This window comes from Aulonocara sp. 'chitande type north' Nkhata Bay, linkage group LG23 (genome assembly GCF_057382095.1).
Source record: "Aulonocara sp. 'chitande type north' Nkhata Bay isolate Kocher_YH1m ecotype deep benthic linkage group LG23, A_spYH_male_GT1.1, whole genome shotgun sequence".
NCBI classification, from domain to species: Eukaryota; Metazoa; Chordata; class Actinopteri; order Cichliformes; family Cichlidae; genus Aulonocara; species Aulonocara sp. 'chitande type north' Nkhata Bay.
The window spans coordinates 34,870,689-34,893,377 of NC_141365.1; the positions used below are offsets into that span (position 1 = coordinate 34,870,689).

Consider the following 22,689-nt stretch of genomic DNA (forward strand, 5'->3'; position numbering starts at 1 on the left):
TCATAGAATAAAGCACTGTATGAATGTATGGTGAATGCGACACTCTGAATGTGAGTACGCTGCATTACGTTGTGAGAGACATATTTAATACTAACAAATAAATTTAGATGGTTATTTTTCAAACTTCAAGAAAATTGAGTAGCAAAGTGGTCTGTTATTATATGCAATGCTCTCTCAAAGTTAGGTAGGTACTAGAGGGAACTCCAACAGGTCTCATAGATGTTCTGCTGATCATCTTGGAGGGACGCTTGGCAAGTGTGAGGAGAAAGGACTCCCTTTTAACAGGAAGAGACTCCCAGCAATGCACAAGCTACAGAAGTCTGTGAAGGTTCTCAGTCATCCAGGTCATCGTAGTCAAAGGAGCTTGCAAAGAAAAGCGTCTGGACTTCTTTAAGTTACTTGAAGACGTTTCACCTCTCATCCGAGAAGCTTCTTCAGTTCTAAGGTCAAATGGTGGAGAGTCCCAGATATAAACCTAGTGGGAGTATCCCCCCTGCTACAGAAGTAAGAAGCAAACGCAAAGCAGGAGATGAAGCATGGCTGAATATGTTTCCAAACCAACTTCATTCTAAGCCAAAGACTAGAAAATATGGTGAAGCATATCTTCCCTTTGGCTTCACCTGCACACAAGTGCCAAGGTAGGTCTCCCCTGCAGAATTGGTTTTCCCTTCATCGGGAGAAGCACTGGGCTGTTCAAATCACGGACAAACAGTATCCCACATTCTTGATTTTTAGTTCACAAACACTTGTTGTAATGACTAACTACTCCTGACATATCAGGCTGATCCGGCCACGATTTGTTCCCTCGCTTCAAATCAGGGACAAACATTATCCCACAGTTGTTTGTTTTTAAACCCATCTTGCACAGAGAGGCATTTTTTGAAAAATGTATTATAGCAATGTTGAATATTATTACACAGGAAAAAAACAACTACGCTTAAAATAATTACACCGTGACGCCTCTGCCTTTCTAAATGGAGGGACAGTAACTGCGTGTGTATATGTAAGTGTGTAAAACCTGCAGATAGTCAGATTAACAGTAACAGTATTTTGTCTCTATCTGCCATTCTGCAATTCATCTCATGTAAACAATAACGTGGCGCACAGCGTGACGTGAAAAAAGGCACATACCTTTGGTGACCAACTCTGTATTCCTCGTCCACGTGAAGTTTTTAAAAAAATCTCCGTTTTCGGTGATTGGAAACGCCGTTTACGTGTGGACGAAACAGCTGCGTTTTCAAAAATACCCGTGTAGGTGTGGACGTAGCGTAAAAGAGTTAGTAGTTTACTTTCTTACTACCTGTAATTTATTGCAGATTACTTGTATTTGCTTAATTGTTTGCTAAATGTTTAAGTTGTGAAATAAACCGCAATGGAGCAAAATATGGGTGTGTGTGGTTGGAGGATGTGTTTGTGCGTGTGCGTGCGCACGGGGGGGGGGGGGGGGGGGGGGCGAACATTTTTATTGTAAAACAAAGGGGGGCCTAGCAAAAAAAGTTTGGGAACCACTGTATTAAGCAAATCTGTCCACAGGATCCATTTTTCCATTCCAACCTCTCCACCACCACGGGCAAGCACAAAGGGCTGTCAAAGGATGTCAAGGCCGAGATTGTAGTTCTCCACAAGGCTGGAATGGGCTACAAGACCATCAGCAAGAAGCTTGGTGGGAAGATGATCAGTGGTCAGACAAAACCAAAATGCTTGGAGGAAGCAAAATGGTGACTATGATTCAAGAAACACCATTCCCACAGTCAAGCACGGAAATGGAAATATTATGCTTTGTGGCTGTTTTTCTTCTAAGGGTACAGTACAGCTTCAATCCATTGAGGGAAAAATGGACGGAGCCATGTACTCTTTAATCTTGGATGAATACCTCCTTCCCTCAGCCAGCATGACAATGACCTAAAACATACCTCCAAGGCCACAAAGGAGTGGCTAAAGAAGCACATTAGGGTCATGGAGTAGCCTCAGGCCTGACCTCAGTCATGCAGAATTTTCTGTGGAGAGAGCCAAAGCTTTAAGTTTATGACAGCCAGGAAACCTAAAGGATTTAGAGAGTTTCTGGAAAGAGGAGTGGGCCAAAATCCCTCATGAGATGTGTCCAAACATGGCGACCAACTACAAGAAACGTCTTAGAGTTGTGCTTGCTAACAAGGATTTCTCCTCCAATAATAACTCATTTTTGCTTGGGTAGCCAATACTTATTTCACTCATTAACCCCCCACGACGCATTTAAGTGACAGAAGGAACATCAATTATTATTGCTATTACTACTATTACTATTATTATTATTATTAGTAGTAGTAGTAGTAGTAGTAGTAGCGGCAATATTAATTCTTTCTGCATATGACCATTTCTAGAGGTCTGAAAATTGTAGTTTTTCTCTGCTCCACTGGGCGGCAATAGAATATCAAAACAAACAGACCGTAACCCAACCCCTAGCAACCACGTAGGTCCACATCGACAACGTAAGTGAGTGAAAACTGTCGCAAATACTCTGAATAGTGTCATATACATCAGAAGCATATTTCGTCACTGTTTAACAGCTTCATTTTTAAACGATAAGTAAAAAAAACACACCCTTGCCTTCATGAACGCCTTCGAGTGGCTCGTTTTTGTATTTTCGTGCTAGACGCTGCAGTCTCTTGTTTATCCGGTTCCCCCACCAAATTAAAATCCCCTTTTACGCTTGTTATACTGTACACAGTATATGAAGTACTGAGAAGTAAAGTCTAGTTTAATAAAAGTACAATATTACAATATTCATTTTTACACTTGCTTTTGCTTTGGACTACATATTAGGCATGTCTTTAGTTCTTATAACTATAGGAACATGTTGTTATTTCGAACCATTACACTTTCCTAAATGGTACTATATGCCTACTATGACAGCAAGATAGACCACAACCCTCCATTTAGGGAGAGTAAAATTGTGGCTCCCTTGAAATAAACATCATATAAACTTAATAAGCTCCTTATAGTGTTATATTTAGCTTTTTATGTGTAATTATTTTAGTTTCATTAAAGTATTCTACTTTATTTATGACATTTTGATTATGAAGGTGTTTACAGTTTTGGCAGCTGTAACACCGGTGTTTTCCAAATTTTGGAGCTAAATAAAATATGTTTATTTTATAGAAATCAGTCGACTCTTATTTTTGAAATAAGTCAAAGCGTTAGTCCACAGGAAGTCGCTGTGCGTCCTTGTTGTCGGACGCTGGACGTAAAACCAACTACCCTGGAAACGGTGTCAGTGACAGTTGGTCTTTTCTTTGCACAGGTGAGCGATCTGCAAGTTATCGATAGGTCTATTTTTATTTCTGGTGTTTTTATCGGTTTATTACTTTCATGTGAACCCTCTGTAGCCGGGCAGGCATTGGCGGATGAAGCGTTTGTGTCACATGAGGAGGAGGAGAAATGGTGGCTTAAAAAATAGAAAAAGGCTTCTTTTTTTTGACAGACAGCTAGCTTATAGCGAGCTTGGTCAGGTAAGGTTAACTACACAGCAGTGTTTGCCCAGGGTGGCCGAAGAGACTGTACGGAATACGCTAGTTATTCAGCTTATCAGAAGAGCACACAGTAGAAAATAGGCATGTGTATATGTATGTGTTTTGTCGCGTAGTTGACCGCCACAGTACATCTGAGCTCGGAGCCAGCTGGGCTGCTCAAAGTACACAGGGAGTAACGTTACTGAAAGTATTTTGTTGCTTGCGGTCGATAGCCTTGCCATTTGGCTTACAGTGACCAAACATCCGCCTCCATCATATGCAATTGTCTGTGTTGTTATCCTTCATAGCGCAAACGCTGCTGGGAATACCTCCAAGAAGAAGAACCGGGAGGGGAAAAAAAGTGGGAGTCGAGGCCCAGCTGCTCCAGAAATTCCAGCTATTGCACTCCGGGGGCTTCACATTTCTCCTTTGCCATGGAATATATTTTTTAAAAGTCTCCCTCTATCAGGCTGTTGCCTCAACACGTTGCACAGCTTTCCCCACTCTTTTTAAAAGGACTATCACACCTTTGTCAGAGTTGGTAAGTCATGAGCAATGAAGCCGTTTAGCTCATGACGGGGAACCATGAAGCAACCAGGGAAGTGACCTCTGTGGACACCGCAGCCCGAGGGTGCCCCTCACTGGCACCATGGCATCCAACGAGAGACTGTATGAAGTCTGGATGCTCTACTGCACCAAGGTAAGGTTTCTCCTTTTCCACACACACTTCCCCTGTGGAAATGTCATTCGTGTGAAGTAATGGACCGAGTGAGGGCATTTCCTCCCTGGCAATTGCCAGGGGGGGGGGTTATTCACTCATGCTATTTATGTTTTTTGAAGTCTAGCAACAGATTAAGCCCATTTGCTCTGACAGGCTGTGGTTATGAGAAAGTACAGCCTGTGCTGACAGACAGGTTGAAGGCAAAGACAATTAGTGCATTGTGGTAAAAGGCAGACTAATGAAATTGCTTGTAGATCCTGAAGGAATTATTGCAGCGAGACACATTATGTTTATAAATGAATAATTAATTCACTGAGGACAAATTTTGTCATAACGTCAGGTGGATGTGGTTTCTAATGAATGTTAAATTCAACCCCAGCGAGGATGCATTCTTAAATGTATCATGGTCGTGATATGTTGTTAATGCTCCCTTACTTTACCAGTAGAGATGAATGAAGGCACGCCAGAGTAGAGACAGCACCCTTTGAGTCAGCTCTTGGCAAGATTTAATTCACCCTGTGATAAAGCATGCGCGCATCCTGCCATCCAATCAAAACGGGCTGCCTGAGCCGCTCCTCACGTGAGCCTGGCTGCAGTCACACTACCTACCTCCCACAGTAATCCCTCACAATAACGCACCGTGCATAGCCCTCTGAGAAGTGTGGAGGGCTGTGAAGCTGTTACACTTATTTTTAGATTACGACATCCAATAATCCTCATCCTGAGAAGTAAAGCATTTGAATGCTGACACACACAGAGTGTTTAATACCAGCGAGCTGGGTGCCTGGGGTCTCTGAGATTGTTGCAGTCACCTGTGAAAAAGTGAGCATATACATTACATTTGCTCTAGCAGGACTTTTTCTTTGCATTGACTGAGCATTATATTGCAGGGAAGGATCATTTCATTCGAGCCTGGCTTTCAGCCAGAGTCCACTGAGCTAATCTTTATGTCTGCATGAAGCAAAAGAGATGTGGCGAGAGATGCATTCTAATATATATGATATACATGTGCACGTACAGGTGAATTGAATCATTGTTGATCTTGTTACAATGCTGGGATACACTGGAGCTTTGCATTCATACTAATGCTATTTGACAAGGACACCTCTGAAGCCCAGAGCCTGTTAAATCAACACTAGGGAGATCTACACAGTATGGGGCAGACCATTTTAATGATATGGTCTGTGTGTGGGTGTGTGGGTTGTCTAGCCTTTAGTCACATGGTCTAAATTGGTCAAGGAATGTCTCTTTCTGAGGCTTGACTCTTGTCTGAGCTCTGAGACCAGCCACACTGTGTCCCACCAAGTGGTCAACTACGACCGGCCTCTTATCACAATTTTCTCTTCCCAACTCTTTCTCATTGCAAAGTAGCGAAACAGTTTCCTTGTTTTCAGGGCTTCTGCAGGTCATTAGAAAATCTTAAACGGTTTGAAGGGCAGACGGTGCTCTGCCCTTGTTTTTATTCAGTGAGCTCTGCAAAAGCTTTGCGCTCCTTTATGAAATGGTGTAGGAAGCCTGATCTTAAAGGAGCTCTTATTAATTTATTAATAACACCCATGGCTGCTAAGTGAAGTGGTCTTTGCGGGCAGTTCGTTCAAACCTTTATTGGCCAAAACGGTGGACACACTCAAGTCTGCCTTTGATTATTATTCATGTATTTTTCCAAAAGCTAGGAGACCAGCTGTGTGTATATTAAGTATCAGTAAAAGAACAAGGTTGACTTGGATGAAGCAACCAGGTAGGCACTTGCTATGTAGCTAAGTTACATCTAGCTGGCTGACTGACTGCCCCCATGTTGGCTTTCAATGTGAAAAGTCGATACTATTTAGCTTTATGACTTTACATCATTTACATCCCCAACTGCCATTTCAACTCATATATGACTTTGCTAGTCACAGTGATAGCATGGCAACAGCTTGTTGAAGATGACCAGCTGAGGTATGAGAACGAGCCACACATTAGCCCAGAGACAGTATAAAAGATTCAAAAACGTAGCTACTGTGATGTCACCCAATGTCCAGTTATGAAGCCTTGATATGAGTGTTTCCTCTTTCCTCATCTTTATTTACACAAAAACAAACAAACAAACAAAAAAAAAACCAGGATGAAGAAGTGCAGCTCTGACTGTGAAAGTGCTCCTCTTTTGGCTAACATCTTATAATTGACAAGTGATTACCCAAAGAACATCCATTCCAGATCCATTCTGAAAAACAATTTAAGCAAGATTTACAAAATGATTATAAACTCAGGAGTGAGGTCACTACAGAGAACTATAGGTCTCTAACTCTAAATAGTTTTGTCCAACAACAGCTTATGTCATTTGGTGGTCTTCAGGATAAAATTTTCATTTATTTATTTCAGTTTTAGTTTTGTTTTGTTTTTAAATCTCTTCCACATTAACTTCCTTTTTCTGACCCTTAAGCTACAACTGTCCGTTAGCCAGAAAGATGACTCGGGCATCAGGTTTTGGTCCTGAAAACCAAACAGTTTGACTCGAACACTCTGCTGACGCTAACCAGCTTTCCCCTGATGGCCAAATTCCAGGAATGGGCTTTATTACATAGATATAGCTATTTTATAGCCAATTTCACCTAACTTATCTGCAAATTCACACAAATTACATAATGCCTAACTAGCAGCTAGTTGGCTAAACCTAGTTTGCTTTCTCACTAACGGTGTCACTAGCTAAGTTCTATCTGATGCCACAGCCTTTGTGTTTGTTTTGTTGTCTGTATGTGGAGCTTGTGTTGAATCATTGTGCTGGGAGCCAGAGTAAGGCAATGGGAATAAGCATAAACGTCACATTCTTTGGATTTTCATGGAAAATTTGACTCAAGTCCTTGACATTGAAATCAGACCACATGCTGTTAGAGGCAACAAAGAGCGTCAGGGAAAATCTACTGTTCGAATTTGGTTGGAGTCCTTTTAAACATTAGCAGTAAAAAACAATTAATACATGAAACAACTGCCTAATTTGCAATGAAATGCTAGTAAAACACACAGTACTGCATTTAAGCTATAGTTTAAACTTTATAATAACCTCTAATTCAACTTTCAATGATAATGCAATTTATCATAGAGTTAGTAATTTGCAATATTATAACACTTTTAAGACTTAATGATTATCCTGAATGCTGTATTTACTCCTGAAACTTGACTATGTGACTCAGTTAGATGACTTTGGAGGCATCTGTCATATTTGTGTACTCATCCTGATACACACCTCTTTCATGTGCCTTTCCTGGTTAATCACTGACAACAGTAGAGTCATGGCAGCCTTTAGTGTCAGAGGTTAATACTGGCACTGTTGTCTAAGAAAGAGTCATTCAGGTGAGTGGTGTTGACAGTAGAAACTTTTACAACACAACCAGCCCTCGGCTCCATTGGGAGAACCAGCTCGTCCTGTTCTGTCAGTCAGATGTCTGCTTTCTGATTATCTCTCTCTGAATCATTATCATTCACCTGACCACTTGGTTCCTGGTACTGAAAGAGGAAGAGGCAATTTTGTGTTTAGACAGACGTGTGTCTCTCCTAGAAGTTTGACTTATGGCATTAGAAAACTGCTTTTGAATACACTTTAAGCCAGAAGTGGCAGCTGGCCTTTTGGCATACTGATGAAGTCAGAAATTGTTGGTTGAACAGCTGTAGCATCAGTTCCAGTGTGGAGAAGTGTGCAGGAGTTGGTGTTTGTGTATGTACCAGGTCATATTAGCCATATCTGAACACAGGCACAACATCACAGCTTTATACATCATGTTTATTCTTTGGGTAGGGTAATTTATGAAAAAACAAATAATAAATTAGGTGCCTTCAGATTACACTCAGCACCATATGTTGCTGGTATACTGGCCTTTGTTTTCCCTTGTTGAATGACAAATGTGTGTTTATAGTGTTTTTGTTTTGTTTCATTCATTTCCTGAAACGGTTGTCGACTGTAGTTTATAACAATTGTTAGGACTATTTGCTACCACAGATTGATGCACATTTGGTGCTGTTTTCAGTATTTAGGGAAGTATAGGTGGGCAGAATGTAGTATTTTGTCCTCCAGTGTAGTTTCAGGCTGTGCACTCTAAAGTTTTGAACACTATTATGTAAAATAATATTTACATAAAAGTAGGGCTGCCACGATTAGTCGACTAGTCACGATTATGTCGACTATTAAAATCGTCGACGACTAATTTAATAGTCGACGCATCGTTTGAAGCTTTGTAAGATCACAAAGGACGCAGGAATGAGTAGTAGGATTTAAGAGTGTAATAACGGACTGAAACAGAAGATGGCAGCACTGCATGTACAAGGATGCCAGCTGCCGTTAAACCCCGAAGAAGAAGAAGAAGCTGTGTCCCAGAATTCATAGCGCAGCCCAGCGCAGTTGTCAACAATGGCGGCAGCTAGTTAGTTTTAACTTTACTCTTATTATTCTTTCTTGGTCACAAAATAAACGTTTAACATATTTTCAGGCGAGAATGTAGCTGTGTAAACCTCAAATATCTGCTCAGTTTATCAAGACACCACATATTTTCAAAAGCGCTCCGACGTTTTCGGAGACGTCTGTTACCCACTAGCTCGTTAGCTAGGCGGGGGCTAGGCTAACTAGAGCCGTGAGAACACCGGACTCCCGGCAAATTGTTTTCAAACCCACCGCCGTCTTTCGCTAGTCAGGTTAAACATATATATAAGTCACTTAGATAACTTAAAAATGTTATTGTTTGGCTTTCTTTAGTATTTTATTTGTTCCTGAGTAAATCGGTTTGGCTGAGATTAAAGTTATAGTTTTTGCACAGCTAAAACTGTCAAGCAGACAGCTGATTATCAGAAGCTGGAGAATATACTCCGGTGTCCTGTTATATTTTAGAAAGCAAGGAGTTTATTAAACTTCACCGAAACAATCTGCAAATTTCATTAAAAATTAATAAACTACCATCTTGTCTTTATTTTTAGTTAGCACAAACACTTCAAGCTGTAAGCTAATGATAGTTATATAAGACCAGATGCTGCTGGTGCAATAAGCTGTACGTCCAATGGATGATGATCTGATTAGTCGACTAATCGCAAAAATAATCTGTGACTAGTCGACTATCAAAATAATCGTTTGTGGCAGCCCTACATTAAAGTCAGAAGGTCAAAGGAATGCTTACTGTATCTTTGACCTTTCATTATATATTGCTAGTAGGGAATAGTTGGGAAACATAGTAAAAGCTTAGTCTGTATGATTACATTTACATTGTTTGAAAAGTACTGTTGGTATTCATTATTTAAAGCTTCTAAATTAATGTATTGGTAGATGTCAGTTATTATGTTGTATGCATTTCAATGAGAATCTGCAGACTAGGGCTGGGCGATATGACCCAAAATTCATATCTCGATATTTTTTAGCTGGATGGCGATATAAGATGTATATCTCGATATTTTTTTAAGCCATAAAGTAAGAACAAAAAGAGAGTTCTTAGTCAAAGCTGTGTCCCAGATGTCACACAGGCACTTTTATTAACATACAGCACAGATGTACATGAAAAATTACTCAAAATTAAATTATGAGCATTCATTAAATAATAATGCTCCATAAATAAAAGAAAACAATGTTGTTTTTGTGCTAAACAAAGAGCTCACAATTGTGCCGTCAAAATGTAAACTAAAAGACACTGAGCGTAATAACAAAGACAGACAGATTTCACAGCTGCTCGGTTCCCAAGTTTTACTGTGTGACTGATAGCCTGGAGTTTGAAATCCGCTTCATAACCACGTCTCTTACAGGTGCCATTTATGGTCCTTATACACACACAATACGGTAATATTACGTTGAAGCACAGTACGTATCACTCCGCGAAGCTCCTCGGTAGCCGTAATGCGCCGACAATCTATCAAGCGGTGCAGCTCCGTAGCTTACCAAAGTCGTACTCAAACATTTTTGACAGATTGCTGAGCGCCGTGTACCACATAAAATCGGTTCGCGGCCATCAAGCACAACCAGAATTCATACATAAGGCGCACTGTCAACTTTTGAGAGAATGAAAGGATTTTAGGGTTAGCGCGGTTAGCTCGTTAGCGCGGTTAGCTCGTTAGCATGGTTAGCTCGTTAACACGTTGACGCTGTCCAGCCCCACGCATGGGGCGATGCACAGTAACTCGTTAACGGAGATTTGCCGTGTCCATCTTGTCGCTGCCTGCACGTGAAGCGATGGGGGAGAAGGGGGAGTTGTCTTCAGTGAAGGCGAGGCGGAGTAACGTTGCGTAGAGACAAAAGTGGACGAAAGAGAGGCAAACTTGCGGCTCCACAACTATAATTATAACGTAACATAGACTATATCGATATAAAGGATATTGTCACATCTTATATCTCGTATAAAAATATATCGATATGTTTTAAAAACTCGATATATCGCCCAGCTCTACTGCAGACTAACTCCAGTTTGCTTCTCTGAGTTATAGTGAAGCAGAGAGGTCACAGACAACAGCCAAGATGCTTATGTAACGAGCGATCCTCTTCGCTGACTGTCATTGGTTCGTGCCATAGTGTTGTCCCCCAGCAGCGGCTGGTGGCTGCCGGCATACAGTGGCGCAGTAGCTCTGCTCTCTCGCCAGTGTTTTATCCAGAAGGGCTTGTCAGACAGTGGAGGGTTTAGCAGATTCCTGAATCGTGCCAGTTCCGCTCTTAAGGCCATTATGTGCTGCAGAAAAGCCTTTTTGATTTAACCAAGCACAGGGAACATTTTACCCTCCTGTGGCTTTAAAGTTGACTCTGGTAACTTAAGAGGAACAGTCCTCACTCTCTTTTTCAACTGTCCACAACACAGGGGATTCACAGAACCATCATCCTGTGTGATGTCACCCCACACCACCCTGCTTTTTCACTGGATTGGAGCAAATGCCAGTAATTTGCATAAACCCTTGCTCTTATGGGAATCAGCATGCAGTGAAAGCATTGGTGGAAATCGGAAGCAAAAGAGTCAAGCTGGAAATGGTGCAAGGTTTCAGATTTTCACATATTTGGTCAAGTAGATTACCCAGTCTAATTTCTGCTGACACGCACACACACACACACACACACAAATAATCATGTGCATACGCCATACCTCATGCAGTCTGACAAGCTCATGCACTCAGGCTTCGGTTTACTGAATGAACTGCTCCGTGAAGTTTGCTCCCTCAGGCTAACTTTCTTCCCTGGTGCAGTTCTTGCTTCTCATTTTCCCTCCATGCTATGAATATCTCTGGCATAACACTGATGTCACTAACAGGGTGTATCAGACGTGCCTCGTGCAGTGTGGACCCCTATGCACACGCACGCACGCACACACGCACACACCCACCCACCTCTGGCACTTATGTCATGGCCAGAGGAGTTGTCACAGAGTGACGGGTAGTGCTGTAAGCCTGTATGGCAGCAGAAACAGAAAAACCACAGCCGTCTATTAAATCTAAAGGGAGGAGGCCTTTAAACATTGTGGTTTCAGCGACTCTATGCCACTTCCACCTAACCAGGTTCCCCTGAACTGCCACCCGACCAGCTGGCTGACCACGCCTGTCTAGCATCTCATAACAGATCAAGTCAAAACGATGCAACTAAAGATCCTGGCAAAATGACGACATACAGTTTTAGAGTTATAGAGCATTGACAGAAAAGCTGTATTTAATGCCCTAGGAATGAAACAGCTTCCCTGGGAACGCCTTGGATTCCCCACAGTGGAGCTGGAGGTGGTGATTGGTTGAGTGGCGTCTGAGCATGGCTGCTTAGACTGTACCTGGACCCAGATAAGTGGTAGAAAATAAATGGATGGTCAAGAATGAGAATAGACTCCAGAAGGAATCGTTTTGTTGTTGTTGTTGTTGTTGTTTTTTGTTTTGTTTTGTTTTGTTTTTAAAAAATGAGTAACAATTAGAAAATCCAGCATTGGTCTCTCTTTAGCCCTTCAGCTTTTTCTTTTCGTTCATGCATGTCTCTGACATTCGAAATGACTGAGAGCTATTGATAAATCCAGTCTGGGTCAGTGGGGATTTCTCTGTTAAGAAGGACGTGCATTGGTCTGTGTTGCTGTTGACCTTGGAAGGTTTACAGAGGTCAGTTTAAACAGATATTTGGGATTGTGATGTAGCTGGGCATAGAATTTAATATGATAATGAACTAAATCATAGAGGCATGTGATTCTCTCATGGGAACTGTCTGTATACACATTGGGACACAAGAATATTGTGGGAGTCTGGCTGGACAAGGTGTGTGATTGTGTGTGTGTGTGGGGGGGGGCTGTGATGAAGGCTGAGGATAAACAGGGCAATGTAGAGCAGGGTGTGTCCCCTGCCTGCCACAGTACAAACCCTCAATGGGCATCTGTGCTCCCAAGCTGCTGCCTAAAAGAGGACATTCTTTAAGAGACATACACAGAGTCATTCAGCCACAAACTCACTTGAGAGGGAAACTACTGGCTTAAATCATCATCTTCTAATTTCCTGGCAGCAGCATTCATATGTACATTAAGACAATAGACTGTTTATTGCTCTGGTTAAAGAGCAGTGTGGGCACCATCCAATAGGGCTGGGCCATATTATACCGTTCACGGTAATACCGGTATAATGTTAGGCAACAATAGGAAAATGAAATATCGCGATAGAATATGAGTAAAACGCGCATGCGCAGTGCCTTTGTTTTCATACGCACATGGCCGATTGTTGAGTGAAACAGATGAACCAGAATTGGTTTGTAAAAATGGTGCAACTTCAGTGATGTGGAACTGGTTTGGTGTTTGTCCGTCAGACACACGACAAAGCACATTTTTTTGCAGAACATGCAAGCGGCTGTCGTTATTGTCGTATTTGTCGGACTTAGGCTACGTTCACACTGCAGGTCTTAATGCTCAATTCCGATTTTTTGATCAAATCCGATTTTTTTTGTCTGCTCGTTCACGCTACAAATAAAATGCGACAGCAAACACGCTCTAGTGTGAACGCTCAAAGCGGCCCGCATGCGCAAAAGAAGATGCCACACACAAAGCGCTCTGTTTAGACCCAGAGCAACAGTATTGTTTGACTGATGGCCCTTAATAAAAAGACTTCGGAGTTCACGTTTCCCAATTTTTGCTTTAAGTTATTTTGTTATTTACATAATAATGTAAATAACCTAATAATGATCCTTATTGCTGTTTAAGAGAGGAGCGGTGCTTCAAAGGATAGCTGCAGATTTCTGTCAGAATCTGTAGATTATACAGTACAAATAAAATGTTTACGTTGTCTTCCCAACAGTTTCACTGACATCTACACTGGATGGCCAGGAAGCGTTCGCGATGTCTTCTCGGGCGCTGATAATTAGCTTCAGTCTTGTGTCGGTGACGTAAACGGCAGATTTAATGCGACTTGACCGTTCAAACAGCAGTCGCTTTCTAAAACATCGGATATGTATCGGATTCAGTACCACATACGAAAGTGACCCAGATCGGATTTGAAAATATCGGATTTGCGCCGTTCACACTGTCATAGCATGATCGGATATGGGTCGCATAGGGTCAAAAAAATCGGATTTGATGCGCTTTCGCCTGCAGTGTGAACGTAGCCTAAGATGCTCGTAAATCTGGAAGTAATCTGGGTCCTAAACTCCGTATTCTTCAGGTCAAAAGAACACTGCAGCATCACTGAGAGTTAAAAACTGTCTAAATTCTTTCATCTTTAATAAAACGATCAGCATTGCTGCTTTACCAAGTGTAACTATGAAGTTTAACTTCCAGGCGTCCATGAAAACAAAATTTATTACATTTAACGGAGTTAGAAGTTAGCAGGAAACTAGCGGAAGTTAGCTCGCTAGTTTCGCTAGTTACCTAAGCATGATATTGCATGTTCTGACTGAGAGATTTCTGAAAAAACTCGAACGTACAGCTCTGCTATCACTTCCAACATAAATGAAGACAGGAAACTAAACAGCAGTGACGTTTGTAGGGTTACTGAAGTTGGGCTAGCTGGTATATAATGATGTGCTACGTGATCGCTAGCGACACAGCTATGTTAGCATAACATAAACAGTGAAGCTGGAGGACGAACACTAACACTTTTCCACTTATAAAAGTTAACGTTAAGGTTCCTGATGGTTAGAGACAAATGCAATCGCATGGCAGGATGCTGTAAACGGACCAAACTTTAGTCAGGAGAACAACTGAGATAATCCATCCACAATACAAGGTTAGTCATTAATATACTGCAACAACATGGGAATAGAGCAGCGGCCAGAGAATTCAACATTAATGAATCAATGGTACAGAAGTGGAGGAAGCAAGAAGAATGAGTTTAATAAAGTTTGATTTATCTGACTGCTTTGTTTCGCTTAATGTGCCTTATAATCCCGTGCACCTTATGGTCCGAAAAATACGTACTGCACACTGCAGTTTAATGTAGCAAAGCACCTCTTTTTAACTTCAGTGGATATTATACATGGTTATGCTCAGGATATGTCAGCACATTTCTACTGGAAATGCCTTTTGGTTAAACTTTCAGCAAGGAATTTGCATTTGCACTGTTACATTTTTATAAAGCTTTAATGTACATAAAAACCAGCTTCTTGTTTAAGTGAAAATAAATGGAAGGTTGTGTTTTTGCGCTAGTAATGTTGTGGAGTTGTATTTTGTCTCGCATCAATTATATCGTCAGTTATATCGTTATCGCAAATTTTCAAATATATATCGTGATAAATATTTTTGACCATATCGCCCTGCTCTACCATCCAATAATAAATGTTTTTCTCTGTCATTGTAAGTGACGGGGTAACACGGGGAAAGAAGCACACACAGAAGACAGACCGTGGCCTCCTAGCAGAACATATTACACACGTGGTTCCTGCTGAGTTCCAGTCCGACATCTCTCTCTCTTTTCTTCTTTTTTTGTCTCTTCCACACACACGCACACGCACGCACGCACGCACGCACGCACGCACACACACACACACACACACACACACGCACACGCGCGCGCGCACACACACACACACACACGCGCAGACGGAGGTCAGCGTCACAGGATTATTCTGATGACTTCACTTGGAATAGCACAGCGCTGGCTGATTCCCACTCTGACACGCAGACAGAAGCAGTCTCCCCCTCTGTAGCCAGGGGCTGTGCTGGCTAAGAAACACTGATTCTATTTTTTCCAGCTAATATTTTTTCCTTAGTTCTGAATTAGTAGTCTGCAAACTCTTTTTGTTTATGCAGGGATTTGATAAGGAGTTTTGTAAATTGGTTTATGAATTGCCTTCTCCTTCACCGTTTCACGAACATAGGTTTTATATGGGCTGGCTGCCTGTATGAGTATATTTTGTGACTTATTTTAACCCCATCCTCAGTATAATATAATTTTAATGTCCCATCTTTCTGTCACTCATAACCAGCCTCACGATTTATGTGTCAAGTTTTACTTTCCAGCTGCAGCTGGTTTGGCTAGGTTACAAATCATAATATTCAACTGCTTCTCTAGGTCTTGTGGTAGCTTGGACTACAGCTGGCAATGACAACTTCTGGCTCCAAAAAGCTAAAAGGGTGGCAGCCGAAATGCTAATTTGAGGCTTCAGAATGTAGAGTCCAAAACCAATGGGTGGCGTCATGGTAACGGCATCAGTCTTTAATATACACTCTGGATAAAAGTCACTGGAGTGAATTATTCCATTATTTATTTGTCAAGTCGGTCTTCCTGTTTGTCGGCCTTTGGAATGATGGGATGTTTTCTGAGCTCCCATATAAGTGAAGTCACAGCAATGAGAAAGTGCCAAATACAGAGTTACTTAACATCCAATCAAAATCAGTTTTATTTTACATAGGGCTGCTCGATTATGGCAAAAATGATAATCACGATTATTTTCACTGAAATTGAGATCTCGATTATTTGACGATATTTATTTAACCCTTTAAGACCTACCATAGAACCAAGTGAGTACAGAGGTCTGACCCAAGACTTTGTGGACTGGTGCCAGCTGAACTACCTCCAGATCAACGCCAGTAAAACCAAGGAACTGGTGGTAGACTTCCGCAGGCACAAGCATTCTCCACTGCAACCACTGAACATCCAAGGTATGGACATTGAGGCTGTGGACAGCTACAGGTACCTTGGTGTTCATCTGAACAATAGACTGGACTGGACTCATAACTCAGACGCCCTCTACAGGAAAGGGCAGAGCAGGCTGTACCTGCTGCGGAGACTCAGGTCGTTTGGAGTGGAGGGCCCACTCCTGAAGAAATTCTATGACTCTGTTGTGGCTTCTGCTATCTTTTATGGCGTGGTCTGCTGGGGCGGCAGCATCTCTGCTGGGGACAAGAAGAGACTGAACAGGGTGATCCGAAGGGCCAGCTCTGTTCTAGGATGCCCTCTGGACCCAGTGGAGGTGGTGAGTGACAGGAGAACGGCGGCTAAGCTGTCATCCCTGATGGACAACATCTCCCACCCCATGCAGCAGACTGTGACAGCACTGAGCAGCTCCTTCAGTGGGAGACTGCGGCACCCACGGTGTGGGACGGAGAGATTTCGCAGGTGTTTCCTCCCCACTGCTGTCAGACTCCATAATAAAGACTTTAACTGATCAAGCACACACATCCATACATATGCAATAATACTAAGTGCAATAATCCTTTCTGTCATCGTTGTATTTTTACTCAGTTGTATATAGTATTTGTATTTGTATTCTATTTTTATCTTATTGTATATTTATTTTATTTTATTCTACTGTATATAGTATTTTATTTTATTCTATTCTGTACAGTTGTGTACTGTATTTATTCTTATTGTATTCTAATTTTTGCCTCATAACTTTTGCACTGTCCACTTCCTGCTGTGACAAAACAAATTTCCCACGTGTGGGACTAATAAAGGTTATCTTATCTTATCTTATCTTATCTTATCTAAGTCCGCCAGAGCTTATATTATTTTTTTACATGTTGTAGTGCCATTTGTGGGAGCATTTCAAGTTGCTATACAATTGTTATAGCCCATATTTTAATAATATGTATACATTAAGTCCATAGTAACTACATTAATTGCAAAAAAGTGCAATAAACTACAAAAAAATTGAAAATCGTTTTTGTTTTTGTTTTTTAACATATATTTCTACTTGGAGAAATTTAAGAGGTTTATCCCTCAAAACTTTAAATACAAAAAAGTTGCAAAAAATAGTTTATAACAACAGGAAATTTATTTTGAGTGTCTTCATAGTTTTATTTTGGAGATACAGCAATTTTTATATACTGCAGGAAAAACAAAAACAATCCTATGATGCAAATTTGCAAAGAAAACAGCAGGTGCATCAAAATAAACTATTTCCAGCAGTGCAATTCGAGTTCTAAGCATCCCAGCAACTATTCAGAAAAGTCAAACATGACCAGTATAGGCTTTTAAGGCCTACAAGTAAAAGAAACTACATTTTCCGCGAAAATGACGTCACTTCCGGTTTCGGGCAGGAAATGGCGGACATGTGATAGTTAGCGGTGACGTTTGTTTCAATGTGCGAAGTGTTACGAGCAGCTGATCGGATCGGCAAAGCGTGTTTCTGGAATATTATGTTTTTGTTCCTGCAAGCGCTTTTTATGCCATTTTTGCAAAGCTATATGTGGAAGGAAACCGTGACTGAGGACAAGCTGATGGCATAAGATGTAAGTACAACTCCTCCGGTTTATTGCGCTAGCTTACACGGTTCAGGTTCTACAGGGATTTAAAAATAATTACACAAAACAGAGCGTGCTGCTCTGACCGGCTTTAAAGGGTTAACAATAACAATGTATTGAATAATGACTTTAAAAAATAATATAAAATAGTGTGCACCACCACTGAAGTTTTTTTTTGTTTTTTTTTTACCTCTCTTTTCAACCAACGGCAGTCACTCTCTCCTCTCCAAATAACTTCTGCTTAGCTTTCCGAGCTTCCCTCGGGTCCTCTTAATCAGCGGTCTCCAACCTTTTTTGCGCCACGGACCGGTTTATGCCCGACAATATTTTCATGGACCGGCCTTTAAGGTGTCGCGGATAAATGAGGGAGGGGCTAATAATCGGCTCTGTCATTTTTAATGATTGTTGAAAGCCCAGATCGTAATCGTGATTAAAATTCGATTAATTGAGCAGCCCTAATTTTACATATATTGCATACGGGCATTGTATGATGTGAGTTCTTGTTATAGCTCCCTTTGTACAAATTTCGTTAGGCAGAAGCAACAGAACGAGAAGAGGAGTAGCATTACATCGCTTCAAAATTCTTGTACTTCCTCATGGCTTGAACGGACTCAAACTTTTACCTCTCACACAGTTTTCACTGGATTGATTGTCATAATATCAGTAGGCAGTTCCCTAGAGAGTGAATGCTAAGGCCTTTAAAAAGCTCCGGGCTTTTTAGTTAACTCTATAAAGGGGGTCAGAGGGGTTACCACCAAATCACGATCTAAATATTTAAAGACCTCTGAACGAGTAGGGGTCAGACTACTCTACCAAATGCTCAATAAACCGAGTGTTGCTATAATCTGCCATGTTTAACTCTTCAGTTTTCCTTGACCTAGATTGCTCACTCACACCCTCCAGATGGCCCAAAGTCCTTATGACAGCATCTGTTAAGAGTGCTTGAACAAGAGATAACTTGTGTATGATGAATCAATGATGCTTTCAGAGTTACGTCTGTGATACAGAGCTGAAACGATCAGATTTGTGTGGGGGTTTTATGTTGTTGTTTGGGGTTTTTTGTTTGTTTTTTTCATTTTAGTAATTTTCTTAAGAGACATTGGCAAGTATTTAGTTGTTACAGCTCTGGTTTTTAAGCAAACAAAACACTAACTTGACATTTTCTAAACAAAGCACTTAACCAAACATGAGCAGTAGATTAATTAGAGACAGTAAATCATCCTTAGTTGAAGTCCTGTTGCAGTGTCTGCTGTAACAATACTACTTGCAAATGCTGTTACTGCCACACACACCCATCAATTATGCTCAATGTTCGGAGATTATATGAACAATGTGAAAAATATGTTTCTGTACGCGTTGCTTGCAGCCATTCATTTTGAGTGTCCTCAGGTCAGACCAGTTGGCATCGATTTTGTGTGAGCAATGGGGAGGGACACAGTGAAGGCTTTGGATGTCCTCCGCCAGAAATTTTGAACATCAGACTTTATTTCCTGAATTCCGGATTATTACATTCTGATTATGATACATAGGTCTTTCTTTATATAAAGCAAAACAAACAAAGTCAGGCATTAGGTAAGGAAAATGTAATGTTATAGTGCAAAGGATGTAGCAGTGACAAAAAAATGCATTGTTCTAAATATGTTACATTTACTAATGCAACATATTACATGTAATACTGCATGTCACAGTAATAAAAAAATTTCCGGAGTAATTTATTGTAGCACTGTCACTTGTGTGTGTTGTCTTGTTTGTTCCTGTCTGGCCAGTCCTCATCTCCAGCTGATGCTGGTATCCCATCTTTCTCTGGGCATTGTTCCATGGAATTTAGGAAATGCCGGTCAGCCGGCTGCTAGAAATGTGACTGTTAGGAACACTGCCGGGCCTGTTTTCCATTCAGTCAGGTGCAAGTTTTAGCTTTCACACCCTAAGAAAAACGCACGTGTGTCACCATCAGTTACAGGAACCACGGCCTCTCATTCTTATTTTGCTTGTATACACTAAACCTTAAATTCAAATTCTGTTGCTTCTGAATATGAAGCAATGCTGTGAAAAGAGGTTCACAAAAGTCTGGTCAAACATTGCAGCTTGTTGTGTGAACCACATAATTTACACACACACACACACACACACACACACACACACACACATAAACACACTGCTTGTATAAATATGAATCTATTGATTTTTTTTTTTTAAATAAAATTTTAATCAATTTCTTGTTTTCTCCAAAATCTAGGACATGATTATATACAGGAAAGCTTGACACAGTATGCAAAAGAAAAAACAAATAAATAAACAAGCAAAAAGTTTCATAATTGTCAGTTTCATAATTTAAAATTTTTCTTTGACTGGGAACCTCTGCAACAGATATGGGAAGAACTTTCTGAAGAATATTTGATCTCTGTTGTAGAGTGAATGCCACTGGTGTGTTCAGCTATTATATCTGCCAAAGGTCGCTACTTTGATTAGTCAAAAGTTTAAAATACATTTTGGTCTATAAATTGATTCCTTGATTTATTTTTTAACTCCAATTGCTTATTTGTACTATGCTTTCATTTCAGAGTGCAATGAGATTTTAAACTAGATGTTTTCACGTAAAATATGGAAAAACTCGGGTGTTCTAAAACATTTTGAGATTAATATCCTTTTTTTATCCATGTTTCAATTGAAATATCATCATGCTACATTATGTCTTTGGACTATTTTTCTAAGGGCAATTGTCATCTTATAATGGGGTGACCGTGCTCAAGGGGTTGGGAAGCGTATATGTAACCGGAAGGTCACCAGTTCGATCCCCAGGCTCTCTGTCCTGGTCGTTGTGTCCTTGGGCAAGACACGGGGTGGCTGTAGCTCAGGTGGCAGAGCAGATCAACCCCTAATCAGAAGGTCGGTGGTTCGATCCCAGGCTGCCCCCTGCCTGCATGCCAAATATCCTTGGGCAAGATACTAACCCCATGTTTGCCTACTGGTGGTGGTCAGAGGGCCCGGTGGCGCCAGTGTCCGGCAGCGTCGCCTCTGTCAGTGCGCCCCAGGGCAGCTGTGGCTACAATGTAGCTTGCCATCGCCAGTGTGTGAATGTGTGTGTGTGTGTGTGTGTGAATGGGTGAATGACTGAATGTAGTGCGAAGCGCTTTGGGGTCCTTAGGGACTAGAAAAGCGCTATACAAATGCAGGCCATTACTTTACCCTACCGCCTACTGGTGTTGGCCAGAGGGGCTGATGGCGCGATATGGCAGCCTCGCTTCTGTCAGTCTGCCCCAGGGCAGCTGTGGCTACAACCGTAGCTTGCCTCCACCAGTGTGTGAATGTGAGAGTGAATGAATAATGGCATTGTAAAGCGCTTTGGGTGCCTTGAAAAGCGCTATATAAATCCAATCCATTATCATTGTAAAGATTTTATGTATCTGTCTTCCGTAGTTCCTCCTACATGAGAAAACCAATCTTGATGTAACTTTGCAGAAGTTAAATTAAATATCTAAATTTCATATACAAATATTTAATAGGAATTCCACAATTGTATAGATTTGTACATCAGCTGAGTATAGAATGAAATGTCAGACTAGAATGGTGACCCCCCCAATATAAGCATACACATGTTTGCTGTTTCCTATCCCTGTGAGGACCATTCACTGGACAGTGAGGAAGAGTGGAACTGCAAAACAATTTTGAGGTACAGTTAGGAGGTCATGGGGCAGTGTTGGGGAACATTGAAAGAACTACGAAGGGATGCATGAGGTGCCAGGATTCAATGGTATTCCAAAAGTCAGAAATCTGATGTCGACCTCACATTTACCAGCAACTGCTTCCTGAAGTTCCACACAGAAAAGTCATTAATGTCTCACACATACACCACACAACAATAAATTCAATCAAATTACAGTCTGTCCGCTGTCAGCCATTTATTTATTCTAAGTATGACACATTTGTCTACAAAGGTAACTAAAAATACTGTTTCCTCTCTGCACCCTTCTGTTCTTTTCTCAGAGGGATCCAGACTACTTGAAGCTATGGCTGGAGATTTTCATCAGCTCCTACGAGCGATGTCTCGATGTAGACTTTGAAAAGACACCTTCAAGGTAAACTGTGGCAAATTGCAATGCTGAGTTCCTGAAGCTTTCTTTCAGTATAACATATATAATGGTCATAAACCGGAATTAGCATTTACACTGAATAACCCATTCTTATTCTTTAACCAAACCACACTGGTTTGGCAGGAGAAAACACTGACAATGACTTGTCTTCTTGATGAGGAATATTTTAATAGGATGGTAATTTACGCTCTTATTTCTAGCATGTGCACCATTATTAGCTAACAATGTTTTCATTTATCAGCAAATTATTTCAAAGTAGATTGCCAACACAATTTGTGTTGTTCCCTTTTGGTACGTGCACTACTAACGAAGCCTCAAGTTTGGTATTTTGGTTGCTGCTATGTTTTGGTTTGGGTTTTATTTAAATTGTATTCAAACGAGATGTTAATATGCTAATATACTTAATAATACACCAGTGCCATCTAATCAGTTGTAAGGAGCGGGTTCAGAGCTACCTCCTCTTGTATGTCATCCACATCATGACCACACACCGTGGAGCTTTCCACAGTGCAGCCTGAAATAGCATGGCCACAACAGATGCTTTTGTGCAGAGTGGTTTAATTTTGTTGCAGGTGATGCTCTGCATCAAAAGCACCATGCCAACACAAATCAGTTAAGTGAGAGACACCCACTCATCATTGGAGAGCGTGTATCTAGGATTTTAGAGCAGCTTGGTTAACACTGTTCTGCCACTTGTGATCGCATGAACCTCAGATGAAGCCTTATGAAGTCAGTCACATTTTATGAGCAAGGCAGAGCCACAGGATTGG

General features: G+C 41.1%; 1 protein-coding gene across 6 annotated transcripts in view; it reads left to right on the forward strand.

Annotated features, from left to right (window-relative positions):
- The first annotated feature begins 3,202 nt into the window (after positions 1-3,202).
- nbeal1 (neurobeachin-like 1) overlaps positions 3,203-22,689 on the forward strand; it is a 61,673-nt gene continuing 42,186 nt past the window's right edge. For 4 of the 6 annotated variants that reach the window (XM_086281933.1, XM_086281935.1, XM_086281930.1 and 1 more), the window contains exons 1-3: positions 3,203-3,280; positions 3,797-4,188; positions 21,813-21,904. In XM_086281933.1, coding sequence (XP_086138059.1) covers positions 4,138-4,188; positions 21,813-21,904 — 143 coding nt within the window. In that variant the 5' untranslated portion in view covers positions 3,203-3,280; positions 3,797-4,137. Of the gene's footprint in view, positions 3,281-3,312; positions 4,189-21,812; positions 21,905-22,689 lie in introns of those variants that run through there. The other 2 variants (XM_086281932.1, XM_086281931.1) reach the window with 2 other exon arrangements.